The sequence below is a fragment of the Chelon labrosus genome, assembly GCF_963514085.1.
Source record: "Chelon labrosus genome assembly, chromosome: 5".
NCBI classification, from domain to species: Eukaryota; Metazoa; Chordata; class Actinopteri; order Mugiliformes; family Mugilidae; genus Chelon; species Chelon labrosus.
In genome coordinates this window covers 24,352,127-24,372,556 of record NC_140341.1, presented here as the reverse complement: position 1 = coordinate 24,372,556, position 20,430 = coordinate 24,352,127, and the positions used below count along the sequence as shown (strand labels likewise).

Below are 20,430 nucleotides of genomic sequence, written 5' to 3'. Positions count from 1 at the left end.
ATTCCATGTACTGTTCATTAGCTGATGAACAGAAACACAGGTGCCAACATGAAGATGTAGCACCATGCGTATCACATACAGTAGTGGTGGTACACAACAGTAAGAAACACGTGAAACATATACCTGGAAACAGTTTTCAGGGAAGTGCTGCTGTGTAAGTGCACTGCACAGGTACAGCATGAAGCATCTGGGACTCTATTAACTATGAGTAGGGAAAAAAACTAACTTTTAATAGAACAGAGCCAAGCCATTAAGAGTGAGGCCTGAAGCAGGCTTTTCTGCTTTATTAGGAGAAGCCCAGTAAGACAGTAAGCTGTTTTCCTACTTATGGTTAAGTGGCTACATACTGTGTGTCTGAGCGTATGTGTGTGTATGTCAGTGATGGTGTTCTGTTGGTTCAGCTGTCAGTGTGGTTTGCGTTGGAGAAGGTCTGTGTGTGTCTGTGGTATGTGTGTGTGACTCCTAAACCTCTACCGACTTCTGACCTCTTGAAGTCACATGGCACTCAATCAGTTCCCACCAAACACTTAGAAGATGGGGTCAAAGGCTAAGCAAGGGTATTATCAACCAGGATTAGTGGGCATACCAAATACATAGACATAACATTCAAATGATCAACACCATTTGCTAAAGCTAGCAACCATTTGGTCGAAGACTGAGTCGCTGACAGTTAGGAAAGTTAACTAGAAGCCAAGATTACTTCAGGTTTTAGTTTAATGAATGCACAGGTAAATGGTAATACTACAATGCGAGACGGTCAAAAACAGATCCTTGGATTTTTCCAGTTGATTTATTTTCAAAAGAAAAAAGCCAATGAATTAGTCTTGTAAATATTGCAAATATTTTACGCAAAATGTTTGAGGTTATCTGATGTTCCATAAAAATCCTAGAAATATATAGGATGAAATTGGGTTCTTGTAGCATGTCCCAAACCAAATGAAGGAGGACAGAGCAGCTTATGTTTAGTTCTGAATCCTATAGTATATATAAAAAAAAATATATATTATTTATTTTTTTCATAACTAGAAATCCCACATATTGCAGGATAATGAGTTACCTAATGACACTAATAATGTCTCTTGCCTATTGAAATAAAGACAGGTCCCAATGTTGCAGGATGTAATTAAAATAAGGACATGTCTTGCTGTTAGATAACTTTTTGTGCTAAGACGGACCTTGACTTCAAGTAACCTAATTTTGAGTAAATTAATTCAGTCAGTTAAAAGTTTGTTCCAATGCAAAATGCAAAAAGATGAAAATGATGAGGAGAAACTCGCGGATTGACATGCATTTAATGACACTAGAGTCGTAGTAAACCAAAGAAAATGTTGGCTGCCTGAAGTGGTAGCTACTCTTCAATCAATCAACTAGTAATAACACCTGAATACAAAGCACGTTTTTGTCATCACAACCCGCATGTAAGAAAAGTGGAATGGAGATTTAAGAGTGTGCAAAAAATAGGGATCAGACATTGTTTTCACTGGGGACTGTTTTATCAGCTAAATTGAAAATACACTCTTGTTTTCTGACCTGCCTACTAATTTTGTGTTTTGTGGAAGGACTTCACAGCAGGGTAAAATCTGTGTTGAGACGACGAGCCAACAAGCAGTTTAGAGGCAAAGAGCAGACCACTAAAGATTCAAATCTTCATCTGTATTCCATGGAACAACCAGAGAGCAAAGGACAGAGAGAAGGTAGATGAATGTAAAGAGGATAGGAAGACAGCGTAAAGTGACTGACTAACAGAGGGCTGAGCAAGGCAGGACAGGCAAGAGAGGTGAGAATGTGTAGAAAAAAATGCTTTAGTCAGACATCAAGTGCAAAAGGTGTCAAATACAAGACAACACAAAGGAAGCAAAAGTCAGATATATCACAACAGGTAGAAACAGAAGTGACAACGAAAATGAACAAGGAAAAAGAGAGCTTAGATAAGAAAACTGAAGAACAAGAGACAAGGGCTACAAATAAGAGAGACTGAGTCTCAGATGGATGTCTTGTGAAGCTGAGAAGAAAAACATGAAAGCAAAGAAAGGGCCAGAAAATGAGAAGGAGGAGGAGAGGAAGAAAAGTAACAAAAAGGAGGGGGAGGAAAATTCAGAAGAAGAGGAAAAAATGAAGAAAAAAGGCAGAGAAACAAGTGCTGCCCTCCAGAGAGCTGGCATGCTGAAGGTCAGCATCTGCTGAGAATAATGGGCCCTACTTTAGAGGTGCACACACACATCCGCATACTTACTTGTTCACATTTCAATGAAACTAAACACCTTTCAGGGGCTCCTATCTGTCTTTGTCAATAAAGTTCTGTCAAGTATAATTAATCCTCCAGTATATCATGCATGCATTACATTCTAGTATAGGAAACTAACATGATTACATTCCCCTGTGTAAGCATTTGTATACAAAGATTTGGAAACATGTCAAATGTGACTATGAATGTGTGATGGTGCATAATTCAAAGTACTCATATTAAAGGACAGCTAAAGTATAAAGAGAAAAACGCAGAGACGGGAAGGGGGTGAGAAGAAATGACCACAGGAGGATAAAAAGAGGACAATGGAGAGCAAATGAAGAGTATGGTAATACAGTAAGTACTTAAAGTGAAAAGCACAAGAAAAAGGCAAAACCACAAAGGAAAGGGAAAAGTATAGAAGATCAAATTGGAGCGTAAAAAAGTTTAAAAAAGACGTCAGTGAGATGAAAAAGAAAATGAGATGCGGAAAAGGACAGAGGAGAAACCCATTAGAGGAAAATGAGTGGAACTGAGGGATGAGGACCTTCCAGATGGTAGGAGACTGTTGCCTCGGAAACACAGAGAGGGCAGAACAATGGGGATTTGGAGTGGTGTTTCGCAACCCATCATAATACGGCCGTGCCATTTGGAAACGAAACGACAAAGCAACAGCCAAAAATGACAGAGGCTGACAATTTACTGCAGGCAGCTCCTCAAAAGAAAAAAAAAAATCTGATCAACAAGTCAAATGAGAGACATGCTACATGGACTGACAGACCAAGGAACACGCTCTGTACTTTGACGCTATGGGAGTGGAGGTCCTTTCGAGCTTTTTCATTTTGTTGCAGCCGTTGTTACACATTAACACAGCTCCACCTGAAGTATGCACAAAGTGTCTTGCTCCTGATTCACTACAATTTCTTACACATATTAGAATAAACTGCAGATTGTTCTACTTTGTTATAAAGAGGAGCCATAATATAGTGCCACCACCCCAAGACATATGCTGAGGAGAATAGAATGCATTTTCTAATAAAAAGTCAAGTAATTATATATCTCTTATATTACAAAGTCTGTTTGTTTTAGCAATAGATTAAAGAAATCTGTTCCAAGAAAACTTTTTGCCATATTTAAAATTCCCTAGACGACTGTAAAATATGAGCAAGTAAAGAAAAGCAGATTAATGTCAAAACAGCGTTATGGAAGGTTAAGTTTCTAAGTTTTAAGTTAAAGAGTATTAAGAGACATCACTTTTGCCTGCCCTGAAATACATCTATAAACTATATGTGCTCACAAGCTTTAATATCCGTTGAAATGATAACCTTGCCTTAGGAGAACCTAGAGTATAGAAAACGATAACATCAAATTAAGCCATAAGTCATGTTAACCGGTGCAAACCAAGCTACCAGCCATATAAACTTTTAGAAATGTACCTGTGTTACAGCCATAGAGACAGATTGATCGCATTGGCAGTGAACTGGCTGCACATTTTAAGTACCTGAATGGCCCATGCTCATCCATACTAACGGGAATTATTTAAGCTAAGGATGACATTTAGTTATGGCAGTATCATACATAAGCACTTATAGGCACTATAGTGGGTGACTTCCTGAAATAAAATGAAATCCATTACTGATAACACTATATCCCACTCAAACAACCTTCATTAGTTCACATCTTGAGCCAATAATGTCCCCCTCAGCAAGATGTAATAGTTTCAAGCTGGGGACATTTTTGCGCTGTGCGGGACCACAGCATACAAATTGCTGACAAAATTACAATCCCTCAAAAGCCACTAATTTGGAACATGATGAGGCGTTTTGAATTAGCGGTTGTAAAAGGGAGCTGGGACAAACCCCAGCACAGACACAAGCATGGCCACGGATGGAAGTGAAGGTGAATGTGTACATCGATTCAAACATGACCTCTACAGCCTCACTGCTTTATTTTTACTGCTCGTTGGAGTAATATGAGCTGTTTCCTGTTTCAGCTGATTCATTCATCATCGTGATAATTTATGCTGCTTTCCCTGTATTTCATCAAATAACTGGAGTTCAAAGTCTACACACACTCACAATGCTGCATGTTACAGTTTATGTAATGGAGAATAGGAACTTGGGATGCATGCACAAACACATTTCATTATCATTTAACTGTGCAATACAACTTTGAAAGTGGAGAATTTCTTGAGCCGCACAGGGACGACAGATGGTCATTAGACCGCTGCCAGATGTTAACATTTCACAGCTGCAACTGTTGAAATGTATGAACCACAGTCCATCTTCTTGTTCTTCAGACACATGTAAATAACAAAGTGTAATTATGCCATAATGTATTTCTCTCCCACTGATGATTGATAAACTGCGGTAAAGTGCAGGCAAATGACTGCCCCGAATGCAGATGGGAAGATGTGATACCAATGATCAAATGAGTATTAAATGAATAATGCATGGTTAAATTTGTGGTGAATTTTAACTTTGTGTTATGTGTATTGTCACATTTTCTCTCTTTCGTGCTAATTATTTAGGATTGTAATATGCTACGATACACAAAATGAACAATATGTGTGAATTTCACAACTTCTAGCGAACCAAAGTCTTCACTCCACATGAGCAAAGTATCACTTAACATTAGTTCAACTACAGGATACCTCAAAAAGCTGTTAAACATTTACCGACTGGGACCTGAAAGAAAGACTTCCTCCCTCACCCCGGGGCCCATACATGAGAAAGCATATCATACTCCTGTCATACTCACCTGCTGGTTCTGCTCTAACTCTAACCCAACATTTTAGAGTCCATGATCAAGATCAAAGCTTGGACCAAAACTCTTTAAAGTGCCAACGAGTGAAAACATCAGAAACACTACAAGTAAGGAACAAGACAGGGTCAAGGGAGAAAGAGTGAACGGGAGGAGGGGGAGGAGGCAGGGTCTTTCTTTCAGTCCCCTACATGGCTGACAAACAAGCAGAGGCTCGATGGGTCCAGAGAAACACAGAAAAACAACTGGACAATGGGTCGGATTGTGCAGCAGTTGTAAAGTGGTCTGGGAAACTCTCAGGGCTGGTTGGGAGGTCTTCTCAAGAGAGATGGAGGGAGAAAGAAACAGAAAGAGAAGTGAGAGACATTCTCATTTCACTTCTCTCTGTGAAATGTTATTCAACAATGCCTTTTTCACCCCAAATTCAGAGAGAGAGAGGAAAAAAAAAAAACTCCAGGGGCAGAAAGAAAGCGTTTCAAAGAATGGCAGGAAGTCGAGGCAAATAAATGAGGAGACAGAAAACAAGGCACAGTACAACATCTGCTTTCTAATTACTAATCATCTAATCAGCATTATCATGAGGAAGTGACAGTCTCTCCAGAAACCTGAACAGCAAATCTGATTGGCTCTTTTTAATCTTATAAGGGCAATAACGAGGACAAATCGGAAAGGGTGTTTGGCTAATCCAATTGGGTCATGGCTGTGTTTTGAACAACCGAACGTTGTTATCAACGGCAACCCTTGGAGAGCACAATGAAGTATTCCCATTGTACTAAGTTTGCCTTGAAACTCACATACAGAAGTATGAATTCTTCAAAAGCAGATATGAACACAAATACAGGATAATAAAGGAAAATTATGACACTAAACACCAACAAAGGCAGGTGGAGGGGATGTGAGTTGCTTTATGGATATGATATAAACCAATTTCTTTCACTCTTTCCTTTTCTCTTTTTTGATGAAATATTTTAATATTGAATATAATATTGTTATTAGTTAAGCTGAGCTGGTGATGTGAAATTATCTGATCTGACCGTAGGTGGTTTCTGACTCGGTTCTGGGGCTTTGCTGAGGTTAACTATACCTTCAAAGCATTTGCATTGCCAGTATGAATGCTGAAGTGATAAAGCTTGGATTTCCCTGTCAGCCCACTTCTCTGTGTAATATTTCCTTTTCTAAGGCATTTTTTGAATGTTACCAGGAGTTTTGCATGGTTAAAGTTTCACCAGTGTTTGTATGAAACAGTAGATTTCAGTAGACGCTGTAATTACTGATGCTGGACCAATCAAGGTTCCTCATGTGATAGTAGTCCATGAAGTAGTTGCTGAAAACGGCCTTAAATATGAAACTCAAAGTGTACTTTCGTTCTTGATTCCTGCAGTGGACACAAAAAAAATAAGGAGTATTTTCTATGCTAATGATGAAAAATATCCTGAAGCACAAAAGTGATTCTTTGTCTGTTTATGTCCCACTTTCCTTTCCTTTTGCTATGCTTTCTAACGTAAAGAATAACACGAGACCTCCGCTCTCTTTGTATGAGTACGCAGGGAGAGAAAGAATGTGTAAATGGTTTAGTAATGGTGCACATATGGTAGGGGCGCAACCTGCTAATGTTGACCATACACAAACTCTGATAGCCATCTACTGACCTCAGAGTGACCGACACACACACACACACACCCCCACACCCCCACACACCCACACACCCACACACCCACACACAGTCAAATACACACACGGGTGCTGACACAGTCATTCACATAACGGGCACGTATGCATACAGGACAAATCAGAGTTCTTTCAAACAGATGTACATTGATACACCAACTCAAAATTAGACAGCAGTTACAACTACAACTTCTGAGGGTCCATGCTAACCCAGATTTTCCTGTTTCCTATCATTCTCTTTGTCATGTGTGCAAAGAGAATGAACAATTCAGTCAAAAACACAAGTGCCCCTTTCTAATCTTAGTCCCAAACGAACATCTGTAAAATTCAAACTGGTTGTCATACGTATAGAGAGAGTGTGGACTCCAGAGCAGCGTTCTTACTCTGTACCACATCCTTTATTTATGTAATAACTGCAATGAGACCAAGTGGAATGGACAGGATCAGGAGGTAATATTGTTTCGGATTTTAGTCTTCCTTCACTGCGGCATCAGTGTTTCCCTACACTTCTCATGTTTTAAGAAAAAAATAAAAGAGTAAGAAAGTTTAGAGTGCTATTTAATGAATTCTTACCACAGATGATTAAGAAGTAGATGCATGAGCAAGTGAAGTGATTAATGTTCGCATAGGTTGCAAGCTGCTGAATAAATCATTTGAATAAATATTTACCATTAGATAGCATTAAACTGTGAGTAATCTGGGAGTTTAGTTTAAATATATCATCACTACAAAATCAAATGGGTGTGAATTATATATAATGTAAAATTAGATGTAACTTCTCTGGCAAAAAGAACTGCCGAGCATGTGCATTATTTTTACAATACTGTATTTATTATTTAGCAAAATATCCCATATGCTAAAGCTTAACAGAATCCTCTCTATTTCAAGCAGTGACATTTGCTGACAGTTTGTTTGGTAAAGTGTTTGTGCTTTAGGCAGGGAAACATCATCCACTGCTGGGTCATGTTTTAATTTTAGAGCCATCAAAATCTTGTCTCACAGGACACACACACGCACACACACAACTCTCTCACACAATATACTCCAGTTAACCAGTTAACCGATGTTGAGTTAACCAAACGTACAGTACCTGATTAAGCAGCCCCACGGCAATTTCTAGCCTTGCTTGGAAATAATATTAACACACGCTCACCAATACACACGTGCACCCCCGCAAACATGATGGAAACGCCTACGAGCACACATCCAGGTGTACAAGGCATGCAGACACTAGATACACATAGCCTGCCAGCTATTTCTGGGCCAGTGGCAAAATAATATGTTTTCATAAGGTCAACAGCCTGGATGTGGTTTCCAAACATGATCCCTTTCTCTAGATGCTGAAATATCTCCGCAGTTAACTGACAGAGAAAGAGCGTGGAGGGAGGAAGGCAAAAAAATAGAGAACGCCCCCTTTCTGACAGAACCACTGAAAAGGGAAGCCTTATTGGGTTTATATGTCCATTCAGTAATTACTTTTGCATTTACTTTCAAACTGGTGAGTTCATTGTGAAAAACTTTCATGTTGACTGAGATATGAGCAGCTGTTATGGATAGCAGTGTGATGCTTGCATAATGTTTGGCATCTGCCATGTAAGACTTGGCATCTCCAGCATTATGTACAGTACATACAGTAGAAGGCTGTCTATCTCATTCGCAAATGGAAAGCAGTTCTCTAATTTAAAGGTCAAAGCAGTTTCCAGCACATTTAACACGGCGAGGTGTCTCTTCAGAATCAGATCTTCTACTTAAAAGTGACAGAATCATAACACCAACTCCTAGTTTGCATTTGTATGTTACACAGTATGCTTAAATGTCATACGGTTTCTGAACTGTTAGCAGGCTGTAAGTAGGCACAGTAGGCGGTCCTTCTCAAACGTGATGAGTACATGTAAAATTGGCACAGCATTTACAGTGCATGTCTGTAAGTGGAAACAGAGACAGGGTGTACTGTATGTGAGTGTGTGTGTGTCCAATTTCCCAAGGCTTTTCAGATACCACAGCCAGACCTCAAAACTATCATCACTGTTCTTGCTCCCATCTGCCAAAGTCATCACCCACACACAGACACTCTCAATCTCCCTCTCCCTCTCTCTCTGTCACACTCACACACACACACACACACACACACACACACACACACACAAACAGAAGAGGTGTGAAATAGCCATCCCTCACTATTTTAACAAGGGTGGGAACCTGGCTATAAACTTTCTTACGTTCTAAACTTCTGTCTGTCATTCCACTTAGCTTACCTACTCAATCCCCCTCTCTCTCTTTCTCTCAGTAACACAAACACACAAACATTTAGTCTGCTGAGGTGTTGGTAGTTAGAAGCAAGATGAAATGAGGTGAGAAGAAGCGAGTAACAACTACTTTGTGTTCTTACTGCTAAAGTTGACACTTCTGTTTTCACTTAAAAAAAGTTGTATTTTTAGACAGGAATTTATGATACATCGATATCTGGCCAGTTAAAAGACCGTCTGAATACGCTGCAGGACTGTTCACCTAAAACGGCCAGGAAAAAGGAAATATCAAATGGAGCAAGACATGGGGTTTAGAAAAAAAGGGAGGGGAGGAGAGAGGGACTGGAGAGAGGGGAACCTGGGGGAAAAGAAAATGTAGAGATGTAAAAGAGTTAAAGAGCGGAGGATTCAAGTCGAGGCCTTCCAGGAAGAGAAAGTGGCAAAGTTGCAAATGAAAAATGAGATGCTGAGAGACTGGGAGTGACTGATGGTTGGAGAATATAGTGTGTCTGCGGCTGTGCTTCGCTTTGAGGCCAACATGTTTAAATGGTCAGTGAACAGCTGTGGTTCTATACACGTTTCAAACGTTTATACAACTGTGGCCATTCAGGAACAGAGTATTTATCTGACTACATCACAAAACACATAATGAGAAATAAATGGGAAGAATCTTTCAAGAATTGATTAATAAACTCAGAAAGCTGTTATTGTTCTTATGTTGGCTAATGTTAGCAATATTTCACGCTGTCCAGGGAGGATAACAAAACAATGTACTGGGCAGTAGGCTAACACATGCTGCCCAGAAATAGTTGGGTCGTTACGTTTGCTCGTTTGATGGTCAAATCCAGACCTACAGTGTCTCTTCTGTGGCCTGACTGTTGGGTTTTCAACAGTCTGAAAATACTTTCTCGCAAAGAAGCTGACAAACTATACTTCAATGGACAAGACAACACAAATGAGATGCTGAAAATTCATTATTACAACATGACACATAAGGTCACTGAAAACAATGATCAAGCACAAAATCATTTCCTCAATTTAAAATACATCTTCTCCGTAAAGATTCAAGAGAACATTCATGGAAATGAGTTCAACTGGTGGAAGTTAAGTATTAAAAAGTTCACCAACCAGTTCAGTAACAAGTGAGTGGTTCCAAAAGGCATTTTAGTTGCGTCCACTCACTTAGTTGCTGAGTTAAGACATGAGACGGAGAGACTTTAAAAAACTTCTAACGGAGCATACGCCAAAGAAGGTTTTGGTGGGGAAGCAGATCCAGGATTGAGGGATCAGATTTCAATCCTATCTCAGTGTGTGTTCTCTCGGGAGGGGGTAAGGTGAGTTCCTGGCTGAGACAGAGATCTCCAGAGACACTCGGGAAGAAAGACAGATTAAGCAGATTTAATTAGAGAAGAGGAGAAAAAGAAGAGGAGAGCAATTCATTTAGAAAAAAAACACACATCCGCTATTATAACTGATCACCAGAAAAGGAAAAAGCACCATAAGTGATGTCTGTTCATTAGCAATGAGAGCCTGTTAAAATATTCTGTCCCATAACTGTTAACTAATTCAAAAATAAATCTAAACAAGAATTAACTAATGATATGATTTAATATGTGTGGGCTACTTTTCTATCATTGAAAAACGTTAATGATTAAGGAGTGTGTAGTTATGTTATAACCAACAATAAATTAACATTAATTCAGTGAGTAAGAGAGACTTCACAGCTTGTTCCAAAATATGTCTCATGTCCCCAGGTCACGAGGCACACACAACAAAATAGCACCCTACGTGGTTCTGATATAGCGCAAGCGATCCATTAGAGATAGCAGATGGAGCAGATGTTTCAATATTCTACTGCACCCCAAACGATGTCGGTGTTTATTTGCATACAGTGCACGAAACTGAGTGCTGGATACGGACGCACGTGGAGACGCACTTTAATGTCAGGTGTGACCACAGGTACTTAAAGCTGGCCAGTTGTGATTGGGAGATAGGACTGCCAAGGAGAGATGTTAATGCAAGGTCTGACCAAGGAGATAGGAGGACAAGACGCAGTACCTTGGTAAGGAGGCATACTGACGTTCCACCTCTTCATATCGTGGTGCCAGCCGATGATCTGGCCCTCTGCCTGGTATCTGGAGAAGAAAAAAACAAATAGTTAGTTTGTGGGGGTACTTAAAAGTGCAAAATTAAACAGGTTAAATTACATGGATAAACTACTAAACTGTGAGCCTAAGTATGTGCAACGTACACCCATAAGCCCCTTGCATTCTGTGTTTGTGATACAAGGGTAATTTTGACAAAGGCTAGTTATTAGGGATTTAAGTTAGAGTTTCAGTGTTCCAAGGGTTTTTGAGGGTAGAGGGGGTCTCATTCCTAGATTAGGTTACTTAAAAACAGGAATAGAGTTGTCTTTCTCGGAAATGCACATACAAACAGAGTCACGCGCATACAGTTTCATGGCTCATCTCCATTTATATGTATAAAAGATTAAGGCAAGCTGCTGACAGTTCAATCTCTCCTACTTCCTTCTGCTTTTAACCCTCACATCTTGTTTTCTCTTCCCCCACTTCTTCTCATTCCTCTTTATTTGCCTCTTCGACACACAAGCACGTGCACGCTCTCACACACACACACACTTTCTCCCTCTCGCAGATTATCCCGGTCTATTCAGAGGGGAGATTCCAGCTGCCGTGGCGCTCCTAAAAGAAGCCAGCTAAACCCCAAACGTCAACGCGCTCCATTAACTCGCACACGTGCAGACATATACACAAGCCATTTTCCTCTGTAAGGCACATTGAATACTGTAAATGAGAGTCATTTCAGTATACTGTGGGCTGAGAAAGTGAGATATGATTCAGGTGACTGAGTGACTCTCCGTACACGCTAAAGTTTAACAATAAAAATAAAACTTGCATGCAGCATTATACAATCTCTTCAGGGTGTGTGTAATGTTGAGGTTCTGAATCAGCCCATTGAATGAAGTCTATCGCACCTTTGCCACCGTGAAATGGTGCTTTTGTTGATAATTCACATTTCTATTGGGTAAAATTGCCTAACACATAACTATTTCTTTAAGTACATTGTGGTAGGAGAGAAAGGACATTACTATATGTCACCTGAAACATTTTGGAGCTATAATGTCCTGTAAAAGTAGGGGGTACACCCTGTTCTCACAAAAAAAAAAAAGGTGTTAAATCATGTGTGTGTTCCAAGTGGTGGAGACAAAAGGCTGAAGGTTTTATAGAAATCTAGGTTCTTTTTCTCTCCTTGAAGAGCTGAGAATAAGATATTACAGACCACTTCTGTTTCTCTGTCTCTCTGCATTCCAGGGAATAATGCCACGAGGCATATAAAACAGATTTGCTGGCCCTGCTTTCTTTTGAACACCTGTCTTTATAGCTTCAATCTCTCAGGTAGAGAGACGGTGGGATATTAAGAGGGAATAGAGAGGTGGAGCAAAAGAATGAAAAGGCATTAGGTGGAGAAGAAAGGAGGAAAGAGAGACAGAATGAATGCGAAGTAAATGAGTTAGAGAGAGTAGGTGAGGGAGATATAGAGAGGAGGACGGATATTACGAAGCCATTGAGAAGCGGCAAAGGGAGAGAAAAGAGATGAGAGGTGAATTATAAAACAAGGGAGTGAATGGGGTGAAGGCGAGGGCGACAGAGTGGGGTGGTGAAAGGGACGTTAACGTCACGATTTAAACAAGATGTTAAAAGAGGGAACTAGAGGGAGTGAAAGGGGTGAGAGATGAGAGGGGGCGAATAACTGCATCATCCGAGAGGTGAGAGAGATGAGTAAGGGGGAAAAGCAGAGTCATGAGTGGAGGAGTGATGAGAAAATAAATGAAAGAGGGAGGCAGGTGTCGGAGATGGAGGAAAGCAATGCAGTCGAAAGATAGCTTTCATAGAGACTTCTTTACGGGATTACAAAAGATAATCACACACGCAAAAGATAATGGGAAAAACCAAAAGCGTCCATCTCTCAGTAGTAGAGCGAGTATGTGATTTGGTTCTCCTTTGCTCAAATGTGTGTCTTTCTGTGTTTCTGTACACACAGATCAAGAGCAGATTAGTGTGTGGTGGCAAAAACTGAGTCAACACAAACATTTGAGAGCATTATGAATGGGCGTGTGTGCAAGCTAGGGAGAGTATAGAGAGCAGGCAAGTATGTTCAAATTATGCTCAAAGGGAAACTCAGAAAGTTGTGACACATCTTCAGTACTATGCCAGCAAACAGTTTTGTGATTAGTTGTAATTTAGCTGGCAAGTTAGCAAACAATTAGCATTAGCAACAAATGTGGACTCTCACATTTATTACTATGATGTGGTTGATGTACCAGTGATCAGTATATGAGCAACAAGTTTAGTATGATTAGTATGAGAATTCAGAAGGTGCATTGCTGCTGCCAGACACATTAAAAGGAGAAGACACCCTCTGGAGGCATGAAACGACATCTTCACAAAACAGTAACTCTTCCAAAGATGCATCAGGTAAACTCTTTGATTACATAATTATAAGCTTATAAACAGCAGTCATATTGGGGTATTGGGCGACGTGTGTTCTCACTGCAACCTAATCAGTCTCAGCTCAGTTGATTTGATCCAGAACGCAGTGAGATAACTGTATTCACACCAGCCCACACAAACTGACCTAGGGGGGGAAACACTCCCAGTTTTGGAACAACGAACTAGGTGTGAAAACATCGAGGTCCAATCTCAATTTCACACTCTGTATACAAATAAACATCAACATCATTTGCTGCGCGGAAGAACTGCTGTATTAGAATTGTGAACAGCTGTTTGTTGGGTAAGCATGATGACTTGGGGAAATGGAACATATTTTGGAACAAGCTATGAAGTCTCTCTATCTAACTGAAAGCACATGTGTTAACTCATTATTAATTCATCCATCTCTGCACCGACGTTAGTTATTTTAGAGATCTTTGCAAAACTCAGATTATAACGGTAACTCTACAAAATTCCATATGCAGCGTTATTTCCATGCAGTGTCAACGTTTGCAGGAGTAACAGAAAAAATTGAGATCATATTTTAAGGTGAGGTTGCAATTGGATTTCCCAGGATGTTAATGCAAGGTCTGAACGGGGCCAGACTTAGAAAAACTGCTTGTTTCAACAGTGGTGTATACATACTGTATTTGCAATTCAACAGTGATATAGTTGTGTTTATAGATGGAGCAACATTGGAATAAATACAAGAACTGGTTAGTGTTCAACACTAAAATGTCGTTTTAAACAAGTGAATTAATACAATTGCAATTAGAAATGGTGATTAAGTGAGTCTACAGTATGCTGTGTGTATATTTTATGCTTTGAAGTCCTTTTTTCGCAACAATATCCCGAAAGATGCTTAGGATTGAAAATATGACAGTTCCAAAAACCATTCAGACAGAGCTAGATTCCTTGGTTGGCTGTGAGCTCAATAATCCACTGGCTACAGCTATTGCTGCTTATACTAGTTCGTCTGTAGCTGCTGGTGTGTGTCAGAGAGACAAAGAGAGAGAGAGAGAGGAATGTTAGATGTAAGAAGACAACTTTGACAGGACTACAGGGGAGGGCAAACACTATGACAGCTCAGCTTGCGTGGGACATAAAGTAACCCCCCCCCCCACACATATGTACCAATGTGCACACAATCCATTCTTTCCACACATAAAGTAAACATGCACAATTTTTCCCTTTCAAATGCAGCTACTGTACGCAGCCAGACACACCCCGTTCCTTCTCTCCAGGCACACACACACACACACACACACACTTAAACAGACTCCCTCTCACTCACAGAGGGCGGTGGCAGTAGTGTAGCGCACTGGTTGGGGTAATGGTCTAGTGAAAAACCATTTCACGGCATAGCAAGCAGAGGAGAGGCAGAGAGGGGAGCGTGGAAATCAAGCAGAAGAGACTGATACTGAGGGGAGAAGGAGCAGACACACACTCACAGACTTACACAGGGACACACACAGTAAGAGGGGCTCATCTCTCTCCTTTTAACAGACCCTTCAATTTCCCCATAAAACACAGCACCCCATCACTTTCAGCTCTGACACACACACACGCAGTCTTTTCCTTTGGCCTTTCTTACATACACACGCACACACACAATGGCTCCAGTGTCCCATCCTTTTCGCTCAAGCTGTTTCAAGGATTTCAGAGGGATTTAGATCGACATGGAGTATTTGTTACATGCATGCTGCCTAAATGAGACCACTTAGTCCAAATGTGAAGTGTCTCTTTCTTCACTTTGTGTTATCTTCTTCTACACTTCATCATCATCATCTCCGTCCTCGTCGTCCCCATCACACTCTCCTACCCCCCTTCATCTTCTCCTCCTCATCTTGTCCCTGTCCACACCTCACCTTCTCCCTTCATTATCCAACTCTCCTTAAGTGAAATAAAGGGTTCCTCTGAGTACTATTAAATCTCCTTCCCTAACTCTTACTTAAGACCGCTGTTCTTTCTCCTACATCCTGCGTCTTTCCCTACCTCCCATTCCCCATTCTATCCATTACTATTCCCCAAATTTGCAACTCCTTCCTTCTGCTCAATCCCTCTTTAGCATTTCTTCCCTAACCGCCTTTTTACTAGCAAAAGACATGGATTTATCTGCATCTAGAAGATCGGACGTGTGGAAAGGGCTTGTGGGATTCTTTCACATCCAATGTCATTTTCTCCTTCTGAAAATCAATAGGGAAAAGATTTTGCTCCCTCTTCGTCCTCTCTCCATCTTGCCCCCCACTCTGCCTCCCACCCTTGTAGAAATCGATGAATAAGGGAAGGCTGGTTCTAATCCGTATCAGTCATATCATTCTGCTCAGCCAGCACTTTGGGCTGACTCAATTAAAACACATCTCCCTGCGGTTCCTGTGTGTGTGCGGGTGTGTTCGTGGGTGTATGTGTGTGTAAATGTGTGTGTCGCATAGACTGTCTGTGAAATATCCAATGGCCGTGTGTCCACATACTGTATGTACATTGTGTGTGGCTACATGTAAAAGGACAATAGTTCTTCAACTTGATTTAAATGATCCAGATCCAATTTTGTACATGGTTATATTTTCCTATTAAATGGATTATTAAAGGTTTACACCACCACTCTCAATGAAAATGAAAAATCTTTTTGATTTGGTCAGATTGGGCCAGTGAGATGATTACATGAGGTATTTTTATTCTGATTGGGCTATTATTCAGGTTATTATTAGAAAACTAGTGTCAACCTCCTGTGACTGCAAAACATACAATTCTGGTAATAAGATGTACATTATCAAATAGCAATTATATCTGTTATTATAACATTTTCTGTCAAAACCTACTATAGCTATATGAAGCCAATATTACTCAGCATGCTACAAGAAGATGCATGCTTAGAGAGAAAATGTAAAACAAAAGCCACCATCTTTCTAACTGACCATTTTTAGAAGAAGCCTTCCAGTGTGATGCACTCAGGTTTGTCACACGGTGCAAAAAAATTGTTGTTTACAGCTGTTTGTAGTCTCTTCTCCGAGTTTATTACTGACATGCAGTCTGTTTATCACACAGCAGCAGGATCCATAAGCATGTCCAAAGCAACCTGAACTCGTTTATGCACATGGCCCATAATTACTTGATTATAAGTTACGAGACATGATCCATCAGGATCTAACAGCCAATGCCACTGTGCACGTTTCTTTACTTCAGAAAAGTGCTTTGTCACACTTTATCATCTAAGGCCAAATTATTTGTTTCAGAGTGGTCTTCCTCAGGTTGAGTCTTGAGCTGCATCACAGCTGTCGGGACAAGTACTTAGACCAAAATATTTTGCTGTTAGTAGATTTTTCAGTCCAATGAGAGGATACGTGCAGTATTGACATTATGCAATCACACATCCCGATCTTCCACGCGCACTCCATATTTCCTTTCCACACCTCCAAACCATCCTTCCTTCTGGTCAGTCATCGCTAACCTCCATCGTAGTATCCCAGTCTTTATCTATTCTCCATCCCTTCATTCAATACTGTACACCAGCCCTCCCCCCATCCATTTATCCTTCCATTCATTGTAGAGAAAGCAGTAATTGCAGCTGCTGGCGAAAAGCCATCAATTTTCTCAGGCTAATTACTGCGGCCTCTTAACAAAGTAGCACTAAAGGAAAGAGAGTCGACAAGCACACTCAGAAGAACATGCGGCTCACCTCTGCACACGCAAACAGCTATTCAAATTAGGTCTTTCTGTAGTTCATCATTATTTTTGTGATGACCACACAGTAGACACTCACCCTGCAAGTGTCAACTGCAGTATATCAGAAGGAAATCATTGTTACATATAAGCCAAAGGAGGCCACGAGACATATTTTCGAAAGAACTCAGAGGTTATATCTCTTTTGTCTGAAGTAAAATACGTTTAAATATGCTTATTTACAGGTTAGGAGAACAGACTAAAACCACTTCAACAAAGAGAAGCAGCATGCTCCTGTACTTGGGGTTGTACCGACTAGTTGACTTTACTGCTGTGCCATGATGCTTAAAGCAGGAAGTTGACTAGTCGCTGATCACGTGACAATAACAACACGGGCGCCGGGCGAGATATAGCATTTTTTTGTTTTGTTTTGTTTTTTTAATCCTGACTGCATTATCCCATCTTGCAACATGCTGTGAAGTACTATTAAGCACTGCTGGTGGTGCCGATTTATATAGACAATACATATCTGCAGCGCACAATATTGATAAGCTCATTTGTTTATATTAGTTGACATTGTTGCTGTGGTTGTAGAGCGTGTTTTTTGTCCTTGATGTCAGTTAACGCACCATGCGAGAGACACAAGTTATGGCAGAGCAAGAGCCACAGATTAGAAGTGTCAGACTGACGGTGTTTACGGTGTTGACATGGGCTACAGCCGACAGTAGTTTGTGTCACACCTGTAATTACCTTGCAGAAAAGCCTCCGTAGCTTCCTTTGTGAGAGATGCTACAATCTGTATTCAGGTCAAGAATACTGATTTCATTTTTGCAAATATTACTTTCTACTGTGTTTTTGTGTGTTATGTCATTGACTTGTCGACGTTGACTCTCACCACATATATTCTAGCGAAAATGTTTAAGAAAAATAAAATGTGCAGTAGTTTCTGTATACTACTTGAATAACCTGGCTCAGAATGGACATGTTAAGTTTAATGATGACATAACACTCAACTTATAGCACTATTTATTATTTATTTTTTTATTTCCCGATCTCTTACAACAAACCTGATCAGAGCATGATGATACCATATGATTCATCCTCCAGTGCGTTGGCTTTAGAGTAAAGTTTCACAACCAGAACTTGCACCTGGCAAAGTAATTGCTGAATCACTGCTATTGATCACAAACCCTATGAAACCTCTTCCAGACGCAGAACACCATTTGGATCACTCTGCGCTACTGGGCTGTAAAATCTCACTCTGCTTCGCTGACAGACACAGAGAGCGGCGGAAAAAAGAGTGATGGTGATAGACAACGAAACTGTCCGCCAAAACTGTAAGCGAGGCAGAGCAAGATAATGGAAAGAATACAATAATCAGGGCAAATGTGTTTATTTGTTTGCGACACCAAAGAAGCACCAAGCATCTTTATTCTCAAACCTCTTCCCACTGAAATGTCAGCAAAGCTCTAGAATAAAGGGCTAAGAATTAAGACTGGAGCACAGTTAAATGTCACAGCACTGTTGAGCCTCTCATACAATTAAGACCACAGAAGGTCAATTTTCCCCAGAGCATGCAGTTTAGAGCATCTCACATGAATACGGCTATTAATACCACTTAATGCAAAGCACATCCCGTTTATTTAGTGTAGATATGGGAGGGAGTGGGAGAGACTGCGTGTGTGTTTGCTTGTGTGCATATCAGAAAGAAGACCAGTCAATCAAATTAAATTCTCTTTTTGTTAGATGGCATTTAAAAATTATCTAGATGGTGGCATCACAACAACCTTTCAGCAGACACACAAGCAGATTTGTTTTTGTTACTATATAGGGCATTGCTTTAACTTACAGTCTTTTAGTTGTTTACCTTCGATTTAGGCCGGGTTGCCCAAACTTTTCTTTATAAGGCCACATGCAGAAGACTATACGAAGGATTGAGCCACTCAGGTCGCCTCACCTCCACCGCATTAAGAATCAAATAAATGTAGGTAAATGTAGGTTTCATAGTGTCGTTATACATTTATACTCTTTCATCACAGCAACTGTTTCATTGCATATCACACAGACACAGTTCCCCTTATTTTAAATGAAGGAATAGTCATTTTCCCATTTAAAGTTTCTGCACTCACTTGCTATCTCGCATACCTTTGGCTCTGCCATTTTTGATCACAAAATTTTGCTTAATATCGTTGTCTTATTTTGTGGAGAAGCTGTCTTGTTTAAGGCAGTAGCTTCACCCACTGAGGGATGAATTAAAGGATCATCTTATGTTAATACAGCTAAGCGCAACTTCCATGAGTGGGCCATATTCAATTATATTCTTAGAATTTACGGCGGGCCAATTAACAATTAACCAGGCCGCAGTTGGCCCAAGGCCCGTAGTTTGGACACCCCTGCCATAAGGAAATAAACATGAGATCCAGAACTCTAACCATAACCATAACCATAACCATAACATGAACCAGGACCAAGACTAACCACTAAAACTATGGTTCCGGTCCTACCTTTTGTCAAGTCCCGATTTACTATGTTACTGTGGCTTGGTTAGATAAATAAGGGGTTCATTCCCATAGTAAACAGATGAAACCCTGTAAACTTAGTTACCATTAAAACACTTCAGAATCCAAAAAAAAAAAAGGTACAGTCGACAAGCGTGTGTAATTTTTACAATGTCTGCCAGCATTACCACAGTTGCTAATATTAGCTGCCTCCACCTTACCCTTTAGACTCCATTGGACTCTTTTATTACAGATTTAATTTTTTTTTATTTTTTTTATTTATTTATTTATTTATTTTTAAATGGGAATTGACCCCCACAGCAGTACTGTTTGTTCAGCTTAGAAACAGTAACATTGAAAATCAAGAATGGAAAAAACAGACCTCTGGTTGGTGGTGGTCAGCAGACCAATCAGAAGGCCAACAAAGAGTCAACTGTTCACAGTCTTCCTGCTGAGAGCCAAGGGGAAAAATAAATGATACAGTGCTGCCTTACATTTCTGGACCAAACTGTGTTGTTATCAGCTTTTTACCAACAAACTAGCAGGAGTAAACTTGGACAGTCACATGGGCTGTAATTAAAATAAGATAATCAAACTACAGTGACAGACAGCAGGTGATGATTTGCTTTAATACACCCGATTTATCTTCTCTGGTGTGCACTGTTGGTTGCGATTGCTGCAGAAACTCATATATCATTAATAGTGACGTGTTTAACTTGTTTTACTCACTTTTTATTGGAAACCAAGGAAATACAAAGTGGGACAGAAACATCTCTGGTATAATAAGTATAGATAATATAGTAATATATTTTGTATGTATCAAGGAACACTCCTATACTCATGTAATGAGGCTTACTAAG

The 20,430-nt window shown here is 40.2% G+C and overlaps 1 protein-coding gene across 3 annotated transcripts in view; it reads right to left on the bottom strand.

The window, feature by feature from the left end:
• The window catches only part of pard3bb (par-3 family cell polarity regulator beta b), a 250,350-nt gene that overhangs the window by 8,185 nt on the left and 221,735 nt on the right, over window positions 1-20,430 (bottom strand). For all 3 annotated transcript variants that reach the window (XM_084544176.1, XM_084544174.1, XM_084544175.1), the window contains exon 23: window positions 10,960-11,036. In XM_084544176.1, the coding sequence (XP_084400302.1) occupies window positions 10,960-11,036 (77 nt within the window). The remainder of the gene's footprint in view (window positions 1-10,959; window positions 11,037-20,430) is intronic.